Below are 22262 nucleotides of genomic sequence, written 5' to 3' on the forward strand. Positions count from 1 at the left end.
TTCCAAAATAGCACTGTCATTAATGCTCAACAATTTGCCAACTGGAACAAAAGCTTGCCTCATGACCCTGCCCATTAAAATCTCATGAGGACTCAGACCTGTCTTCTTATCAGGTGTACTCCTTAATGACATTAGAACTAGTGGAAGAGCATCTGTCCACTTTACACCTGTATCTAGACACATTTTTCCACTCCTGTTCTTAATTGTTCCATTAATTTGCTCAACAACTCCAGATGCCTCTGGTCTGTATGCGCAGTGTATTTTCTGCTCAATATTTAATGCTTCACAAATTAACTTCATAAGTTTGTTATCAAAATGGCTCCCTCCATCACTTTCAATAGTGACAGGAAAACCGTACCTTGGAATGATTTCTCTAAGTAACAGTTTTGCAACTGTAATCGAATCACAATGTCGAGTAGGAAAAGCTTCTACCCATCTTGAAAATAAACAAACAATCACAAGAACATATTTCAAACAGTTGTGTAAGGGCATCTCAATGAAATCCATTTGCAATCTGGTGAAAGGACCACCTTCTCGACCTATAATTCCTGTACCCACTATTGACTTTCTGTTTGGGTTCATTTGCTGGCAAGATAAACACCTCTGACAAAAAGATTCAGCAATAGTTCTAAATTTGGTATTAAACCAAGTTTCTTTAAAAAGTCTGATCATGGAATCTCTTCCAATATGGCCAGGACCATGATATAATCTGACCATGTCAGCAATCAAACAATTTGGCAAAACTACTCTGCCATCTTTGTAAGTCCATACTCCATCCTCATCACGTGGTCTACATTCTGCTCTTAACCACGAATCTTTTTCCTCATCATCAGCTTCATTTTGCAAATCCCTGATTTCCTGCCAAGTTTCCACTACTGATGTTAGCATCAATGAATTTGAATCACATTCTTTGCTTTTTTCCTGATTGTATGCACGACAATTTTTGGCACAATATTTTGCAGTTTCGTCTGCATAAGCATTGCCTTTAGAGATAAAATCTACACCTTTTGTATGTGCTGCACACTTAACTACAGCAATTTCTTTAGGTAACTGTATTGCATCAATTAATCTCTTAATAAACACTGCATTTTTAATTGGGGACCCTGCTGAAGTTAAATAGCCCCTCTGAGACCAAAGCTGTCCATAATCATGCACAACTCCGTACCCATACTGGCTGTCAGTTATTATGGTAACTCTCAAATCCTTTGAAATTTCACAGGCACGAATTAAAGCAATTAATTCAGCCACTTGTGCTGAACGAATTCCTTCAAGACATGATGCTTCTTCAACATCAGCAACTGTACAAACTGAATAAGCTGCCTTTAAAATACCTCCTTCTGACCTCAAACAAGAACCATCTACAAAGTAAACAAAATCTGATTCAGGCAAAGGAACATCTTTAATGTCCTGCCTAGGCTTGGTGCAATATTCCATAACATCCAAGCACTCATGTTCCACATCATTTTCATCAATAATTTCAGAATCAGGTAACAATGTGGAAGGATTAAGATACACGCATCTTGCAATAGAAACATTATCTGCTCCCAGAATAATTTTTTCATATTTGGTCAACCTACTACTAGTTAAATGCTGAGTGTTACCTCTTGTCAGTAATATTTCAACTGAATGAGGCACGAAAACTTCCACAGGAAATCCCATTATGATTCTTTCACTTTGTTCAAGACTGATACTTGTAGCAGCAACTGCTTTTAAACAACCTGGTAAAGCTTTAGCAACTGGATCAAGGACTGCAGAGAAATATGCAATGGGCTTCTTTAAATTCCCATGTCTTTGTATCAACACAGACAAAGCACATCCCTCTCTCTCACTGCAATATAATTCAAATCCTTTTTCATAATTTGGCATGCCTAAAGCTGGAGCTTCACACAAGCTTCTTTTTAGATTTTCAAAAGACTCAAATTCAGCTTCATTTAAAACAATTGGGTCTTTAACATCTGATTTTGTCAATCTCTGTAGTGGTTTCGCAATTACAGAAAATCCACTTATCCATTGTCGACAGTAACCAACCATTCCCAGAAACATTCTGACTTGTCTTTGTGTTCTTGGAGGTTGCATTGCTTGAATCATTTTAATTCTCTCTACTGTCACTTGTCTCTTTCCCTTTGTAATTCTGTGACCAAGATATTTTACTTCTTGTTTACAAAACTGCAACTTAGCTGGAGATACCTTATGTCCCTCATCTGCTGGATTATTTAACAGTATAATTGTGTCTGTCACACAATTTTCTCTTGTTTTAGCAGCTATCAACAAATCGTCAATATACTGCACCAACGTTGACCTGCCAGGTAAATCTAGATCTTCCAAAGATTTTTTTAACAGCTCATTAAAGATAGAAGGACTCTCTGTATACCCTTGAGGAATTCTACACCATGCGAGGGTCCTACTCTGAAATCTGAAAGCGAAAATTTCTTGACTCTCAGGATTCAATGGTACAGTAAAGAACGCATTGCAGAGATCAATAACAGTATACCATTCTGCATCATGTGGAATCTGGTACAAAATGACTGCAGGATTTGGAACCACAGGACAACATGGAATAACAATCTGATTAATTCTTTCTCAAATCCTGAACAATCCTATATGTTCCATTAGATTTCTTGATTCCCATAATCGGTGAATTACAAGGACTACTCTCAATTTCTTTTAAAACACCTTGTTTAATGAATTTTTCAATCACAGGAATAACTCCTTCAACTGTCTCTGCTTTCATCTTATACTGAGGGATATTTGGAAATTCTATTCCCTGCTTTAAAGATATTTTGACTGGATCGACATGTTTCATCAGACCCATCTCATTTCCAGTCAAGTCCCAAATTTCAGCTTTTACTGTTTCTTTAAGCTCTTCTGGTAAATTTTCTTTTTCAAAAGTAGGAAACAATTTTGATTCTTCTGTTTCTACCAACATCATAGTCATTCGATACAAACCATCTTCCTCCATTGTTTGTAGTTCAACTCCCTCAGGAGAACAATATATTCTACAATTCATTTTGCACAATATATCCCTCCCCAACAAATTCACAGGACTGCTGTTACAAACCACAAATCTGTGTTTGTCTTTGAAATTTCCAATTTCAACTGGTACTGGATCAGTTAGATCCGTTCTGATTTGCTGATTACTTACACCGACTACTTGGATGGTTTCCCCAGAGAGAGGTAGGTTTTCAATTTCCACTGATCTAACAGTAGAACGGGTAGCACCAGTGTCCACTAAGAAAGTGATGTCTACATCATTAACTTTCCCATTTACAAATGGACCGGACTGGTCAACCTCAAGAGTGGCTCCAATAACACACTCTTCCCCCTCTCTTGGGCACCGTCAGAAGTAATCATCAGAATCACTTTCTTGTTGTTCAGTTAACAAAAACTGTCCAGAAGCATTTTGCACAATTTGCCTATGGTTTCTTGTTTCCTGATCATCTCCTTGAAATCCCACATTTGGATTATATTTTTGACTTCCCCCACAATTAGGGAAAGGAGGTTGCGGAATTTGATTTTGCTGGTGATTCAATTGGTTTTGCAGCTGTCGCTGAAGACTCAAATCATTTAGATTTTGTTGTAAGTGTAGCTGTCGCTGCAGATCAACATCACTCTGCATCTGTGGATTTAACAATGGACTCTTTAAATTTCTAGGTGGTTTCTTACACTCGTCTCTCCAATGTCCAATTTCTCCACAATTGAAACAAGGTAATTTCTGTCTTAATTCTTCAACTTTAGGATTAAATTTTCTGTTAATGTTAAATTTAAATTTTCCTTGACCTTGATTTGAATTTTGAGTTTGAATAAAATTAGTATTTTTATTTCCAAGACTAGCAATTTGTTGCTCAGCCACTTTCACTTGAGCCCACATTGCTTTCTCCTTGAGCTTTTTCTGCTTCACTTCTAACTCATCACTGCAGTATTTAGCTTTTCTTAAAATGTCATCAACTGAAAGTGAATGCCAACCGACAATATTATTTCTGATCATTTCTCCAACCTCTGGTCTGAGACCATAAACAAATCTATAGATGAAATGACTCATATCCTTTTCATCCAACTTCTCATAGCCACTGTATTGTTTAAAAACTAACAATAACCTCTCATAAAATGAATGTACTGATTCTTTCGGTTCTTGATTAGTTCTATCTATTTTGACCCAATCAACCTCTTTTGGTGGAATTTTTTGTTTTAACCATAAAATCACTCTTTCATAAAAATCCATTACTATTGGAGCTGGAGCACCTGTTTCTTTAATTCGCTCAGGTTCCTCTTTTGGCCAACTTATAGAAATTTTACATTCTGTCCAAAGATCTGATGGAACAACAATGTCAAAGAATCCATCCAGATCAATCCACAGAACTTTTGAGACTTTTATAAATCTGTCTACCTGACGATACCACTCGACAGATTTTTCTCTTAATCTAGGAAAGTCATTTGTAAACAACAGAATGTCTTGTCTTGACCAAGGGACATGAACATGCCCTCCACCTGCAATCTCTCTCATTGGAAACTGTTTTGACAATTTTTCTAATTTCTCATCTTCCTTCTTTCTTGTCCATTTAACTCTCCATTTACTCAACTCTCCCAATTTTTTGATGTAAACAATTAATTCTTTTATATGCATTATTCTTCCCATTGAATTCAAGTGTTCAATATCCTTTTCTGAAAAATCTAATCTATAATGTTTTCCAAAATTCTTTTGCCTGTTCAAATCAATTTCAAGTTCTGCTGCCAGTTCTTCCAATTGATCATATTTATTTTTTGTTTTCCACTGAATACTCTTGCAGATGAACAGGAGTTCATCATCACGATAAACTTTTAAACTGTCAGGACCAATTGTACCAATAATGAATTCTTCCAGATTGGCTTTTAATTTTGCAACATCAAGTTTAGAATTTTGTTTTCTAGCATCAGAAGATTCAGCATCAGATTCTGCACCCATCGGTGTTTTGGAAAAAGAACCTTCATTAAAAGTCAGATCAGGCATTCTTGTTTTTCCCGAATTAACTTCAGATATATCTGAGTAAAGTTTTTCAGCAACCTTTTGAATTTCAGCATTTAGGGGAATAGTTAAACCTGTTTTGTTAATTTCATTTCGTTCAAAAACAGGCTGAACAGGACCAATCGTTACTGGAACTGTCACAGCTTCCATACTTTTTGTCATTTGTCGAATTAATTCTTCTTTTGATCGGAAATATTCAGAAGAATTTTCAACTTCTTCATTTTTAACTTCCCTCATATAGTTTTTTGGAGCTTCCCTTTCTCTTGGAATTAACGAAAAATGTTTACCTCCAATACAGACATCAGCATTTGTCCTGATTTCTAATTTTTCTGGGGTTTCAAAAGATTCAGAATTATTTGGATATAATTTAAAAGACTCACTAATCGGAGGTGCACTCGGTGTAGTTTCTGTAGAAACCATCGGAGTGGACCATGTTTGCGGAGGTCTCAAAGGCTCATTTCTTTTGTTAGAAGTGAAAATTTCTTCTAAAACTGCATCTTCAGTCTCACTTTCTAATAGAGCATTATTTTTCTTTTCAGTTCTTTTTTCACTAGGAGATCCTAAAACCATTTCTCTAATTAAATAAAGTCCATCACTCATGCTTCCCTGTCTCCACATTCGCATTCTATCTTCATGAGTTTCTCTTCTATAGCTTGGTGTTTTAGGAGGTCTTTTAATACCACTTGCTTCTCTTTGTAGTTGAAACATTTCATCCTCCCATTCAACTAAAGCTTCAAATTGAGTAGGTCTCGGCTTTGGTATAAGAGCATTCATCTTTTCTCTTAAATTTCTCAAAATCTTTACATTAAAAGAACCATCGTCCGGCCAAGTTAAAACACCATCATCTTTTGTGTAGTGTTTCTAAATATCAAACCACAAAACAGTATGATAACCATATTCACCTTCCATATACGCTGCAGGTGTTTTATATTTATGAAGTAATTTACCACCTCGCGTTTCTATTTTCTTGTCCGGAGAAATAAAATTTTTAAGTTTCTGAAATAACGTAGGCTTTTTCTCAACATGTTTAAAATGATAACTCATTTTTAAAAGTCAAATTCAATTAATAAAATTGTTCGTAAAATATTTCCGGGATGTTCCGCAAAGTCAACCAATCCGTGCGCGAAACACACCAACAAGCCAATCAGGATTGAGCTACGTCACTATTTTGCTCAACCAATAATTATGAAGTTTTTCTGAAGAACCAATCAGCTTACAGTTCATCAGAGATTCGAGAACCAATCAGAACACAGCTCGTGACGTATGTCACCCAATCACAGCGCGGCTCTGTGACGTACACAGCAGCTGCGGTTTCTCGTGTCTCACTCCCAGCGCTCACCCCTCCTTCACAAAATCTTTTCACAGCGCCATTTTAAGAACGCTCTTTCGGTGAAAATTAATTTTTTAACAACGACAAGAAAGACTCATCTGTCTGTTTCTCTAATAAGTGATAGAATTACAACCTTTTTCTATTCTCCTATAGAATTACATTCATTCAAGTATTCTCAGCTTGGAATAGTCGGCCCTATTCTCATAGAATAATTTTCAATTGCCAGTAGAGCAACTCTTACCCTACCCTTCAAACAAGTAATTAATGAACTCGTTTTCCCTCCAGAATGCACAATTAAGTGACTTAATTCGAAAGTTCGACTTGAACACAATTACAAAACATTCACGCACTTTCAAACGGAAAGACCCTAAAATCAAACACACATGAAATCCGTACAGGACTCTCACCTGTTTATAGATATCATGCACCGTTAATAAAATAAACGACGTTATCCGTACAGGACTTTCACCTGTTTATAGATATAAAACATGTACCCTTACAGGACTTTCACCTGTTTATAGATAATCATGTACCGACATTATCCTACCCTTCATTCAAGCTCGAATATATATTATTACTCTTATCACAGTGAGTTTTAGAACGGGCACATTGTCCCTATACTCATGCTGTTCAAATTTCTTAGATAATCCTCACTATACAACATTCACACCTAGCCCTAACATGTGTTGCACGGCCACAACACTAGTGATATACGGCGATACCAATACACTGAAACAGATCAAATGTACTGTGTGACTACCTTCTCATCACACTATCTGTACCGGTACAACTCACATATAGCACGAAAAACAAACTCAACATGTGTTAAACATCGATCCTATTTTCATACCATACTACATTGATTACCATAGCAACCATCAAAATCTGCTACCAGAAGAATTGATCCAGCGGCCTATAGGAAATATGTCATAAACTACGCTACCTAACTTCACCACACACTCTAAAAATCACTATTTAAAAACATGGACCCATTAACAAAACCTGACATATTTTGACCAACTGAATCATGTGGCCTAATTAAACTTATATACAACTTATATACATTTATATACATCCGCGGCAAATAAATGACATTATTTGAACAAATCCTAACTATTTAATTGGCCACCATTGGCGATGGCATCTAGCTAATGATAACCTGCACTCCCGAAATGACAAGACCAGCTTGTTTTCAAAAGTAAGTTTTTATTAACTATTTATTTGAATTATAAGAATATAGTTTTATTTAAGCATTTTATTAGAATTGTCATAAGCATATTTGTAAGCATCATATAGAATTCAGATTATTTGCAAAGAATTATAAGTTTAGCATTTTCTAGAACTTAAGTCCCTAAATAAGCTAAATAAATGGAAATAAAGTAAAGTCTTTTGGGTTTCTTACGTGCTCCAAGCAAAGTCCGACAGCACGACACCCTCATCCAAAGGTTAGAAAGCAGCAGCGTGACCCAACCATGGGGCATGGATCTTTATAACTTTCTGCGCTAAGCTAATCTAAGTAAAAGTAAAACTTTCCGCAAAAGTCGATGTCCCATTGGCTCATGAGTGACAAGTGACATGTCACCCCATATTTCAAAACATCAGTTCCGTCACTTTCTTAGACTCCATTGTCTCTACTGTACGTGATCCGAGGCTTCCTTTGCTTGCAACAATTTTGCCATAGTCTTTCACTAGTTTCATTTCACTTCCTCGGATGCCAAGTTATCAAATGTTCTTTCTGCCGGTTCCTGGCCTTGGCCACGTCCGACCAGAATAATGTCAGAGCCTCATCGCAGTTCAACAAATGTTACTTCGATGGAAAACTTTAGAAAGGACATCTCAGGCTTCGTGCAGAAATTAAATTCATCTTTTTAGTAAACTCGAGTGAACTAGGCCCAAAGCAGTCAACTTAATTTCTCTAATGTATAAACAAACACAAGAAAATAATTAATGAAAGAAATATTATTCATTCTGTTTCCACCCTTTGTTTGCTAATTATTTAACCCACCCGTTAGTATAATATTACCTAGCACAAAGCAAACAAATAAAGCAGCATTTTATATCTACCAGTATTCATTAATCCATAAAATTCTTTATGCACCTATAGAGAGTAGAATGACATCACATAGACAAGGAAAGCAAAATAAGCGCATGCCACTTTTTAAATTCAGCTGCAGTTAGTTATGACATGACAGAACGACAAAATTAATTTATTATTTTTCGCGAACAAAAAGATGCAACAGATTTGCACATTTATGAGCACATGTGTTAGTTTTCCCACGTGTAAAAGTTTAATCTAAGTTGATTTAGTACAAATACATCACAAATCATTAATAGGATTATTTTATTTTATGGAAGTATAACTTCAAGAGTTGGAATAAAAAGTTATTCTCTATCTCGCTCCATCAAGTGCCAACACTCAACCAAGCTAGAACCTGAGAGGCTTTGTGTGCTAAACTCCCTGGAAGCAGACCTAATACTGTTGTTTGTGTTTGCTCTTGCTGTGCTTCTTTTACTTTGTGTTGCTTTTTCTTTCTGTTTCGTTCACATTATTAAAGGTTAGGAGGGATGTAGTGAGCCATCCAGCCCCTAAGCACACCAGCATCCCGCGGGCTGGGCGTGGCCCGGGGGCTTAAATAAAGGGGCGCTGACCGCTTGTGGTCAGAGCCCATAACTGACTGAAAGTGAGTGTTGTGAATTTGTAGCCCGTAGATTATAGGTCTGAGGGAAACCGAGGCTCTCTGATGTCTGGGCTGCCACATCCATGGCCCTTCTACCATGCACAGCTGATTAGAGTGAGGGCGGGTGAAAAGGCAGCATGAATAACAACATTTTAGATGGGTAATTCTGTATAAAGTGGATGTTTTTCACCGCTGGCTTCTGAGTTACATCATAGGCAACTTGAGCTTGACTCTCTGTATTAACCATCGTTTTTTTCTTATTGCTCTTGCTACACGTTGCCTGTGCTTGTTTGAGCTTCTGGTTGTTTAGAGCACCTGCAGATTAAGGAGGCAGCTATAATTGTTTCATGTTAGTTCAATGTAAGTGGTGCTCTCTGAGCCTCGGAGGTCAGGCCAATGACGTATGATTCTGAAAACCCTTTGAAAAAAGACACTTTTGTGTAACACCTGTTCTTTTTCGATTTATTTTCTTTTTGATGCAGCAGTGACTCACCCTGAGGCAATTTAATTTGCAGTGTGCGCTACATGAGGCTCCTAGTCACTTAAATGCATCTAGTGTTCTTAACATGGTTAAATGCAAAACGAAACGTCGTGATATTTGAAGTACATTAAATGTAAATTGTCGAATTCATGTATCGCAAATGTATGAAGATTTCAGTAGCATTAAACGCTACAATGTATTCCAAGTTTCCTGACAAAAGGTTATAGTAAATTTCTATCTACTCAAAATGTTATTTCCCTTGACATGAAAGAACATTTCATTGCCATAGTAACTGAACGTTTTGCTGTTTGTTCTTTGAAGCGCAACAGCAGTTATTTCTAAGACGTATATGCAACAGGCTAAATTGTACTTTGAACAAATAATAAAATGATTACATAATAATCATGTACATTTAAGATTTCTGTACTCCTATTTAACATCACAAGCCACCATGTATTTTTTTGTTTCCAGAAATGTGTGTATTGCCATTGTTAATAATGTAAATGTTGAAAGAAATAAGAGTCCGAATCCCACATCATATTTTAAAACACTGATACCAATGGATTCTAAAATTTAAATGTAAAAAACATAAACAAAGAATTGTCGCAGGGATTCTGCTCCTACACAGAACTGTGCACAGAGACCCAGGACCTCAGTGAATTGTGGTGTACCAAAAAAACTCACCTTAGTGCCTAGAAACCCTAACCAGCTAGCATCAGTGTCACATTTGCTCTTCGTCCTATAGCAAAGGAACCAATGATTAGACAACCCAGAATATTCGACTTAGGTTATACTCGGGAAAGGTGGGAAGCAAGAACACTCTTATGTTACACTCTCATACCAGTCCACAACAGGAGTAAAAAAGAGACACGGAAAGGTTAAAATATTTATTTTAACGACGTGCTCTAAGATGCAGTATCTTTGCTAACATAAGCAGACATATGATTAGAAATAATATGGTCAGCATTGTTACAATTCCATAAAACACAAAAGGAGAAATCATATTATAATGATGGTGAAACTAGGTACTATAGCGCCTAGTAAATCACCCTCCCTAGGTAGGAACTATGTTTTATAAAATATGAAAGGTCTCTTAGGCTTGTTTGGGGGACCCCATAACTTCATGATCAGCAGGTGTGAATCACATCAGGATCTGCAAAGCTCTTTGTTTGTCTGGAAAAACGGGCTTCTTCCAAGTGCCTCAAATCATGCCTATAGTATGATATTAAAAGGCGCCAGAATCACGTTGGCTTGCAGCTGCATATATGTTATAGCGAGAACGTGAGCTGATCAGCCCGGACGACATCTACCTTGTTATGATAACCTTGGATGCCTTAGCACTCAGTGGGTAAACTAGAGTCACAATGTAAGTATAGGGATGCTGAAAACAAGCCAGTCTCATGTGAGGCATTTCACGCAGCCTAACCTACATCAACATTTATATGCAGTGTCGTGTGCAAAAGCAGCAAAAAGAAAAAATTGCGTTTAAACTTCTAATAAGCCTATTGTGAGAAGTTGGCCTGGTATATGATGTTAACTATTCTAGTGAGCACCTTGCACCAGTCCAAACAACCCTTATGGTGATGGTTGTAAAGTCAACCTTATAGACCAGCTATCCTAGTGGTAGCATGGACAAAAGCAGTCTTAGGCTTAACTCAAGAGGGCATGTGAAGCCAGCTGTTTTACCATATGCAATCCCTTTAATACCAAATGAAAGGACACCACACAGGTTATATATTCAAAATATATATGTGTTTATTTCTAAATCAATCCTCTGAACTCTTTATGAGGGCAGAGGCACAAGCGCATAACAAGAAACCTAATATAACATACAATAAGTTGCACAAATATGGATAGGCCCTGGTGGCCCGCTAAACCATATACTAAAATAGTGGTATAAGAACCACGTCACGAACAATGGTAAGACCTAGGGCCTTGGGAATTGCTGGGGCTACACTGGACTAACAGTTGTTAGGGAGCAGGAGGCCCACGGGATGAGTGTGCAGTGTCTAATTGCGCACGCGTGCACACATAGAAGTCAATGGGTGCGTAAAGTTACAAAGTTAAAGAATTAGGAGTCTTCCGACTGGACTAGAAACTAACCACTTGAAACTAGGACACTAGGAGAGTTAATCTTTACAGGAGCACCGCAGTACTCGCGTTACCTCACCCACAGGAAGCGGGTGCATAGGTGTCAAAGTGTGTCGGGTTTCGTCGTGGAGTTCTATGGAGCCTTGGAGAAAAGATGCTGCAGGCGACCAGGAGAGAAGAGTCCGGTTGGATCCAAGGGAGGATCGAGGATGAAGAGTACCTGAAAGCAGAGGGGACAGAGTCTGGGTCACTAGCCAGTGACCAGGTAGGAACCAGGCGATGTCGGGGAGCAATCAGGTGATGTTGAGAAGCTTGTCTCTGCAGCCACGTGGACCAGGAGGTGTCTACGACAACCAGGAGCTGCATACGGACTGTCCCATGAAGGCTCTCGCTGTTGGCGGTGTCGGTACTTGATTCGGAGTCAACAGGCCTTGGCAAATGCAACCCATGCAGGAATAAAATATGGCTTCTTAGTCAGGTCAGGAAGGAATGAGGAGCTTCTCCTCCGCAGGAAAGCAAGGGCCAGTCTAGAGCAATCAGACCAGCAGTGTGGATTTCAGGTTTCATTGTACCAGAGGCCACTAGCCAAAGGGCAAATGACCGGACAGATGAGTCGAGCAGGAAAATGCAAAAGGGCCCCACGCAGCACTCGGTGAGTGTGGAGAGGTGCAGTTGGTGCTCAGGGGTGGGGCTTCTCAATCCCCAATGCGCCACTTCGAGGGTGCCTCAGAAGTTGCGCGGAAAGCAATTTGCTGGCTTTCGAAAATGGCCGGTCCTATGTCTCTCGTCGCCTCCACGGGTCTCAGCTTTGCTGTGGCTGTGGATCGGGCTGCTGGATGTCTGGAAGTCCGGGTCTTGTCAGGCTCTGTGTTCGAGCTCCGGCGGGAGCAACAACAAAGCAAACCGTTGAGCGCTTGATGGTGCCTGCTTGCACAGGGTGGTCACTCCTTGACCACAAGGGAGATTCTTCAGTCTTCTACGTCGAGTAGGATGTCGAAGGTCCAGAGTTTCGTATCAGAGTTTCAGTCAGGATATATCTAAAATCTTGGGACTCAGCTCCTACCTTGTAACGGGGGAGGTAGTGAGAGGCTGGAGACTTCGTCTTGGTAAGGCAGGTTTTATTTTCACATATAGCTTCTTACGGCGAAATGTCAATCTTTCCCGGGCAAACTCTGAGGGATCCGTGGTGAGGCTGTCTTTGTTGTATCCCTTCTCTTTTTGCAGTCGCCCTCCTGGCAGTTCCTTGGGACCCTCTCTCGACGTGGAAGTGTAGAATAAAACACAAACAGAGGGACCGTTAATCTCACGTCCTCATACTGTGTAAATCCCGAGGGGAACCAGGGAAGTGAGGGACACCGCTGACTGGTGCTGTATACTGCAGGCAATAGTGGAGGTTTCGTTGTAGGGAAAGAGTGAAGGGAATGGAGGTAGACAAGGGGAGAGGGGTTCCAGTATTTTTACACTATGTACAACTATGAACAACCGGATGTACTGTGACAACAGTGTCTCCGGATCTATGGTGGTACTGAACTCCTCCTCCTCGCCCACCTCGAAAGCTTCTGCCGTACCTGTGATAGCCACACTCCTCCCTCGGGAGTGTGGCACGGCGAAGCGTGAATCCGTTGGCCTCTTGGCTCGTCTGATTCTCCTCTTGGCTTGCACCGTTCTCCGTTTTCGTCTTCTTCCATGCTCCTCGCTCCGTCTCCTCCGGTGTCGTCACACGCCGACTGGTGTTCTTCCTGGTCTTTACCCGCTGCCGTGAGATCCGCGTCACGCTGGGGGGAGGTCTTCGTTTGTGGTACACGCCCACTTAAAGGCACCGCTCTGAATTCTCTCCCTTTGCGGTAGTGGCTGCTAAGGTTCCTGGTAGTCCTGAGGGGAAGGAGGGGAGGAATCCATGAGCCACCATTCGTCCTGTGTGTCCACTCTCTCGTGGCGGTGTACCTCGTTACACTCCTCCCCCTTGGTCTCTCCCGTTCGGGGAGGGAAGGTGCCCTGGACAGGAAGTCTGCATTACAGTTGTCCTGTCCCTTGCGGTGTTTCACTATGAACTAATAGGGTTGGAGGAATAAAAACCACTGCAGAACTCTGGGGTTTTGTGACTTATTCTTCTGCATCCATTGCAGAGGGGCGTGGTCAGTAAACAATATAAAGGAACGTCCTTCTAGGTAATACTTTAGCTTGTCAATGGCCCATCGTATGGCCAAGCATGAATCCGTTGGCCTCTTGGCTCGTCTGATTCTCCTCTTGGCTTGCACCGTTCTCCGTTTTCGTCTTCTTCCACGCTCCTCGCTCCGTCTCCTCCGGTGTCGTCACACGCCGACTGGTGTTCTTCCTGGTCTTTACCCGCTGCCGTGAGATCCGCGTCACGCTGGGGGGGGGGTCTTCGTTTGTGGTACACGCCCACTTAAAGGCACCGCTCTGAATTCTCTCCCTTTGCGGTAGTGGCTGCTAAGGTTCCTGGTAGTCCTGAGGGGAAGGAGGGGAGGAATCCATGAGCCACCATTCGTCCTGTGTGTCCACTCTCTCGTGGCGGTGTACCTCGTTACACTCCTCCCCCTTGGTCTCTCCCGTTCGGGGAGGGAAGGTGCCCTGGACAGGAAGTCTGCATTACAGTTGTCCTGTCCCTTGCGGTGTTTCACTATGAACGAATAGGGTTGGAGGAATAAAAACCACTGCAGAACTCTGGGGTTTTGTGACTTAATCTTCTGCATCCATTGCAGAGGTGCGTGGTCAGTAAACAATATAAAGGAACGTCCCTCTAGGTAATACTTTAGCTTGTCAATGGCCCATCGTATGGCCAAGCATTCCTTAGTTCCTTTCTCGAGGATGCAACTTCCGGCTAAGAAACAAAATGGGATGTTCGTTACCGTCTTCCCCTTCTTGTGACAAGACAGCCCCTAGACCCGAGTTTGAGGCATCTGTTGCCAGCGTGAAGATTCTATTAAAAGCAGGAGGTATCAGGACCGGACTGGTCGTTAAAGCATTTTTGAGGTATTCAAACGCCTCTTTTGCTTCGTTGGAGGGTTGAATCAGTTGTGAGGGTTTTACAGTCTTTTTTTAACAGGTTGGTCAGAGGACTGGCTATCGCTGCAAAGTTCTCGATAAATCGTCTGTAGTAGCCGATTAGGTAAAGGAACGCTCTTCAGTCCCTTTTTGGTATCGGAAATGGAGTTTGTACTATGGCCCTCACTTTTTCCTCCTGGGGGACTATCACGCCTTCACCTAGTAAAAACCCGAGATACTTAACCCTGGGATAGGCTGCTCGTGATTTTTTTGCATTTATGTGTAGGCCTGCTTCCTGGAGTGCCCCCAAGATTTGTTTTATGTTCTCTAGGTGTTGTTCCCACGTTTTGCTAAATATAACAATATCGTCCAGGTATACTGAACTATAGTCAGTATGGTTTTGTAGGACGTTGTTCATTAGTCTTTGGAACATGGCCGGGGCCCCGTGTAATCCAAACGGGAGAACGCTAAATTCATACAACCCTTCCTCAGTGGCGAATGCGGTCTTTTGCCTATCCTTCTCTCCCAGGGGGACCTGCCAGTAACCCTTCGTCAGGTCTAGGGTGGTTATATACCTGGCTTCTCCTATCCTCTCCACTAGTTCGTCTACCCGGGGTATGGGGTAGGCGTCAAAGGCAGATATGGCATTCAGGGCCCTAAAGTCCATGCAGAATCTTGTTGATCCGTCTGGTTTTGGGACTAGCACTATTGGGAGGACCAGTTGCTGCGTGAGGGCCTGATCACACCTAACCCGAGCATGTCTTGTACTTCCCTTCGAACATCTGCTCTCCTTGCAGCAGGGATCCGATATGGTCGCTGTTTTATTATTTTGCCTTCTTCAGTGTCTATTCGGTGTTCAGTTAAGTGTGTCAACCCCGGGGTGTCGGAGAACATTGAGGAAAAAGGGCACAGGATACTTACGAATACCTCTTTCTCCCTCGGGGTTAGGTCAGGGTTGACAGGCAACTGCTCTAGAGTGGACTGGTTCCCACTCACTGGTAGGCCAAAATGGGTAGACCGTGGAGGGGCCCCAATCCATTTTTTTAGCATGTTAATGTGAAACGTTTGCTGTCTCGTTGGGGACATTTTAACTCTGTATGTCGTATTACCTATCGTTTCGACTATAGGATACGGGCCCAACCACTCACTCCTAAACTTCTGGGTTGAAGAGGGAAGTAACACTAATACCCAATCATCCTTTTCCAGCTTCCGCCACTTATTGCCCTTATCGTAATGGGATTTCTGCTTTTGTTGACTGTGTTCAAGATGCGAATAGGCCAGGTCCCACAGTTTTCCTATCTTGGACCTGAGTTGTTGGGTGTAGTCTAAGAAGGACCTTCGTTCCTCAGTCTCCTCTTGCTCCCATGCATCCTTTGTTATCTCTAGCAGAGAATGAGTAACCCTGGGCGTAGTTCGCGTAGCCGCACTCCGCGAAGCTACGCGAAGACGCACTTGCACTCCGCGAGCTACGCGTAGCTCCGCGGACATGCGTAGTAGCTTGCTAGACCCGTTCGCGCGCCGTTTTTCGTCTTCGGGAGCGCGGTGCGCGTGTTCGGGGCGCTGCCTGCATGCTCGCAATAGCTAGCGCGCTAAGTTACTCAATGAGGTTTGTCCCGCCCGCTTGCGTTCCCTTATTTCCGGTTCCGGGTCACAAGTAACGTGTTCGCGTTGTGTTAGACATGTTCGGGAACTCATCTTCTCGTTTGCACTGCCAAAGTGCGTGATCGCGTCAAATATCGCGCGAACTTACCGCGGCGGTCGCGACGGGCAGAGCCATCTTCGATTTCACACTCTGGCTATGGTTTTGGGCCTACTTCAGCATCTCACTCCTATCTCTTCCATCCTGGTCTTTTCCCTCAGTTTTTCTAACTTTCTTTACTTCTTACCTATTTCTGTCTGTGCCTAGGTTTATATTTCTCATTTTATTTTTACTTTTACCACTTTTTTTGCAACTTTTCTCTTGTTTTATATTACTTCCTTCTTTTATCTTTCTTCTTTCTTCCCCTAACCTTTTTGTCTTCAACTTTCCTTCTCCCCTCCACCCAGAACCATGGTGAAGGGTGCCAGCAGAATCGGCGGCTCAAAGGGCAAGGCGGCTGTGCCTAAAAAAACCCGGCTGCCTTGCGGCAGAATGCGCCCGGCAGGAGTGACGCCCCGCCAACTTTTTGGGGAGGAGGAGGTGGCCGCCCTGGTCTTTTTTATCCAACGTCACCTCCCCTTGACTTTGGCAGCAGGCGGCAGGCCCGGCTCCGGCTACCAGCGCATTGAAGAGCGTCTCCGGCGGTGGGCGAAGGTGCGCCGTGCAGTCTTCCGCTGCTCCGGTATCCGGCGTACCCACCATCAGCTGTCCCACCGCTGGGCCGACATTTTGGACCGGGAGCAGGACCTGTTGGACCTGCTTGGTGTGGAGGTTGTGGGTCTTGGTGAGTGGCTACCCCAAAAATAAAGTGTGTGTATATATATATATATATATATATATATATATATATATATATATATATATATATATATATATATTTATATACATATAGATATAGATATATAGATATATATATATAGTTGTATAAATATTGTTATTGTATCTTTGTAAATATTGGCTGAATAAGTAACGCGATGACTGTTGCCCCTAGTTACATTTGCGATGTATTCCGGTATATCTACTGTCATTGTATGACAGTGTTCTTCTTCTTCACTGGCTCTTGCGTGTTGTTTCAACTTGGCGCTAGCTGTTGCTGTTTATTGATGTGAGATTTTCTTTATTGTTGAGAACTGAAGTTAGTTAATGCTATTAATAGAGTCTTGTCCTTCCTTTGTCCGTCAGTGAAATAGCGGTGGATGGATAATTGTACATTGTTTGCATATTGTAGCATTTTTTTCACGGCCTTCTCTTCTGCATGAATGGAATCCTTTTCTTGCAAAGAATGCTAACGTTACTTTGTTCTTCTTACCTCAGCCAGGGCCGGCTCTAGGGGGCATGTGCAAGCTGTGCAACTGCACAGGGGCACCAAACTTCAGGGGCCACCGCACCAATAGATATCCTTAATTTAATAATACTCTAAGGATGGATACATATTTGCGTTGCGGCCCCTGGCATGGATTTGTTGCCTCCGGCTCTGTTCCACTGTAGCAGTGTGATTTGCAATGATGTCTATGTTTCACAGCACTCAATGTTTTTATCTTTGTTTATTATTTTAATTTTTACATGAACCACAGAACCCAGGGGCAAGCAGAATACAGGGACCGAGTCGGCGGGTGAACCACCAGTTACACAGAGCTCCTCTACTGAGGATCCTGCTGCTGTCCCCAGTAAGTCCAACAGTGCTTGTTTTTTCCTCTGTAATGTGTCTGCAGTGCTTTGTCAATTGACAGCAACCAAGTATGCATCCAGAATGATGTTTGTCTAGTATTTTTGTAAACGTTAGTATACCACTACTAGTCTTGTGGGTATTCTTCTATCTCCTATGGAGTTATATACATATTACACAACTATGTAACTATGCACACGAAAATTGGATGTTGTTGGTACTGATAGGCAGGTTGGACCTTACTTACACCTCAGTCACAGAACTCTGAGGAACGCACAATTCACTGAACGTCAGCCTATATGGCCTGAGTCATTGGTCTATTGTTCAAATCACACTCCTGAACCCCAATACCAAGATGCCGAATGCTTTTAGGACACAAACCGTTACCTAAGAAACCCCCTTTTGCTCACTCACTCGTGTGAGTCTCTAAGACAACAGACACTGAAAATAAACTTCAGAGTCAAAGTGGTCATTCAAAAGCTTTATTTTGTTAGAAGTAAGTAAGTAACATCAATGTTTTTAAGTTGTTCCGTCCAATACGTTGAAGGGCCCACCAGAAAAAATCCAGAGTTAAAACAGGCATAATAAAGTAATCAACATTTGTACAGCTACTAGTGCACAATAGGGAAATGTGGCAACTATCGGAGACCTCTCACCAACGTATACTGGTCAGATATTCCTCTTTTTTTGTAAGCTATGGAAATGTCCGCTTCGTAGAAGGCAATCTTCTCACCTGCCGAAAAATAATGACAAAAGTGGTGCACGTTAGACAGTATTAAATACATTTATGCCAGTTTTATGCAGCCATGCTAAAAAGAAGTTGTAACCTGTAAGCAAACTCTATTCCACAATCCACATAGAAAACTTAAATACGGGCCCTTTTACTTTCCCACCTCTTCAGGTGTATGCATTGAACAATGATGTGTTGCCCCAGAGCGTCTTCTCGTACTGCGCAACAAGCTGCGAGTTAACACATGCGCAAAACTGGATACATTGATGTACAAAGGTTACATAGTTCACTTCCAATTTCCAAGGACTAGAGTAGCAGGACAGATGAGATGAGCTTGGGTACCATACCATAACAATGAATGCTAATAATATGTGTAGTGACTCTGCTGTACTATGCAATGTGGACTCATACTGATTACGTACGTTGGACTTAACTGTTTTGAAGAACTCCATTCTTGGTGAACAAGTACAAAGGGGGCTGTGCATCCATCTAAAAAGGTGTACTTATTTTTATAGGTGCAGAACCCTTACCATCGACCAGTGCCGACGGGGACAGCGGCGCAGCTTCAGCGATCCCGGCGGGGACAGGAGGAACAGAGGCACCTACACCAGCAGCAGTGGGGGGGGAGCCAACAGCAGCGGGCGATGGTAAGTTACATTCAATAGTGATCTGCATTACTTGGTGGGAGGGGAAAACTTTCTCACTGTACTCTACTGGAAAATATATGATGTTACCTTTACTTGTCATTAGCATGCTAAGCATTACCACTACAGTAATGCAAGTGCCTGATAGCAGTCGGATGCATGGGTTGTTGTTAAAGCATGTAAAGGGGAAAACACAGCTGCCAGCGTGGTTGGGAGACACACCCAATACCGGTGGTTAGTGGATAGTCTCAGCAGCAGCGGTGTTTTGGGCAAACCCAAAGGCAAGGGAAGGAGGGGACGACTGGGTGCATGGGTCGTTGCTGGTGAAACACAAACCAAATAAGGTTTGTTGCGCGGTATAAAGTATTATAGTCTTTACTAGACATGTGCTACTAGCTGCCCCCTGTTAATTAATGTTACTTTGAGAGTGTTCCCGCCTTCCCGGAACAAAAGGAGATATGAAAAAGACAGGTGTTCGTTCTAATGTGTGTGACCGTTGAAGTACACCCATGCTAATAGGGCAGGCATAATGCCGTGACAAAAAGTCCGAAAAATTAATAGAGGCTGTAGAATGTTCAAGATAGACGCAACACAATTTCTGGTACTCAGCTTGCTTGCTAGTGCTACTGTGCCGCCCACTATGTGTTGAATCAATGTTGTGTTCTTGATTTGCGGGGAGTTTGGATTACAACAATTCTGTTTCTTTCTTTATAGTTACTCCTTCCCAAAAACCAACAAGGAAGGAGTTGGCAGTCCGGGCCCGGCAGCGGAAACTGCAGGCAATTGTAGAGGCCTACCGCCGGCTGGTGGATCAGGCCGAGGAGGAGGAGGAGGAGGCGGCGGCAGCAGCTGCTGCCTCTTCCAATGCCCCGGGCCCCAAGCCTGCAGGACTACGTCGCCGTGGTCAGGCAGCCGCCCGCCGCCGCATTGTTACATCTTCGGCGGCCCCCCCACAACAACAACAACAACAACATGCATGCAAGTGTAGGTGCCGTGATTTCAAAGCAAAGATTCTCCGCCGGGTAGCGAAGTTGGAGGAGGAGCGGAAGAAGCTGGAGGACGGTCTAGAGGAGCGTGTGAAGATACTGGTGGACAAACACCTGAAAGCCCGCCGGCTTTGAAATGGACCCTGTTTTTTGCCCCTTTTTTAATCCTTTTGTTGGTGGGTGGGATGTGGGAGTTGGGGTGTACATTTGGGTTGAAATTTGGTTGGGGTTAGGGGAGGGTAGGGACAGCTCTGGGTCAGGGGGTTACATTTGTTATATATTTTATTTTTCTATTATCATTATGAAAATATAAAAATAAAACAAAGATATTTTCACAAGAAAACATTTGAAGTTCATTTGTGTTTGTTGGGGGGGTGGAGGGGGGACTGTTTCACCAAATAATGTACGTTGTGCAACATGAACATGAACTACGAACGATAAATTAAGTACTGACTGCACCTGTAGTAGTAGGGTCACAAGTGCATAAATAATTTATATTATTAAATAACATGGGAAAATTGCCCATCACGTGAGTCTGAAGTTACTACTAGTATACTTTAATTCCATGCACATTTGCTCAGAGTCGGCTAAACAATCCTATGCAATGCATTGCATCATTCCTTTAATATACCTGTCCTAGTTGTCAGGGAAGAGGAGCTCGTCCTCAAACTCTGTGCGTTCAGACAGAAGTAGGTCATGTAACCCAGTAGTGAGGACGTCTTCTTCACACTCGCTTTCTTCATCCGGCGGTGATTCACGTACTTGATAGTCTGGTGGTATGAAGCGTTGATTCATTTTTATCATTGTCAGCCGCTCCACGCTTTTGGGGGAGAGACTAGTCCTTTTCGATGTGACAATGGCACCAGCAGCACTGAAAACCCGCTCAGAGGAGACACTGGCTACAGGACAAGCCAGATACTTTATCGCCAGCCTGCTCAGCACTGGCCACTGTCTCCTTCTTTCATACCAATAGACCAATGGGCTTTGCTCCATGAACACCTCTGTTGTGTCATCCAGATAGGCCTGAACCATCCGCTCAATGTTCATTGGTGCTCGGCTTTGCTGGTCCTCTTTTCCCTTTGCAACAGCAACGGACTTACCCATCCCTTTCTGTAGAAAAAAAGCAGTTATGCTTTTGGTTGGGTCTGCTGAATCAGATCGTGTAGGTGCTGCTTTTGGTACTGTTGGTGCCTGCTGGAAAGCAGACGCACTGCTCTCACGCTGTGAAGAACTTGCGTCAGGAGTACTTGGACTGGCCTGGGCTGGCAGTGGCAGGCCTTTAAGTAACAGCCGTTCAGTTTCTAACTCATTAGCTTCCGCAGCTATGGAAGTTTTGTACTTGTCAACATCCTCATCTGAAAATGGAATTACTTCGTTACTGCTGACAAATAATTTGTACCGTGGATCCAAGATTGTTGCAGTTATGTAATGTTCACCTGACACAATATTGTTGAGCCTTACATTTTCACACAAGCGGTTGACTAAGCCCTTGGCTAAGGTATATGCATCAACTTTTTGTTCGTCACCTTCGTATGTTTCACAGACCTCCTTCACCTGTTGCTCAAGCATGTACAACAATGGGATGGCTTGGCCCATAGTACAGTCCTCCCTGCTAACTGCACGTGTGAAGACCTCAAAGGGTTGTAGCATCTCTGTGATGCATTTAATGAGGTCCCACTGCCACATCTCAATGGTCAAGGCTTTAAGATTAACAGTAGGATCCCCTAATCTTCTTGACATGACATAAGCATTCAGTGGGATGTACTGCTCAAAGAGACGCTCAAGCATGAAATAAGTTGAGTTCCAACGTGTTGGGACCTCCTGTATCAGTGCTTTGACTGGCAACCTATGCTCTTGCTGAATGACCCGTAGCAGCTTCCGTCCTTTGAAAGAATGGTTAAAGTGCGTGCATATTCTTCTGCAGATGGCCATTATGTTGCTGACTTTGGCTTCATTTTTCAGAAAGTCTTGCACGACTAAGTTTATGCAGTGTGCCAAACAGGGTACCCTGA

General features: G+C 42.3%; 1 protein-coding gene across 1 annotated transcript; it reads right to left on the reverse strand.

Annotated features, from left to right (window-relative positions):
* Positions 1 to 18364: 18364 nt before the first annotated feature.
* On the reverse strand, positions 18365 to 21935 carry LOC144771868 (putative protein ZBED10P). Its single transcript, XM_078656119.1, has 2 exons — positions 20882 to 21935; positions 18365 to 18623 (listed from the first exon to the last, which is right to left on the reverse strand). Exon 1 carries the CDS (start codon positions 21898 to 21900, stop codon positions 20887 to 20889), a length of 1014 nt encoding a protein of 337 aa, XP_078512245.1. The 5' UTR covers positions 21901 to 21935; the 3' UTR covers positions 18365 to 18623; positions 20882 to 20886.
* Positions 21936 to 22262: the final 327 nt, after the last annotated feature.

This window comes from Lissotriton helveticus, chromosome 8, assembly GCF_964261635.1.
Source record: "Lissotriton helveticus chromosome 8, aLisHel1.1, whole genome shotgun sequence".
NCBI classification, from domain to species: Eukaryota; Metazoa; Chordata; class Amphibia; order Caudata; family Salamandridae; genus Lissotriton; species Lissotriton helveticus.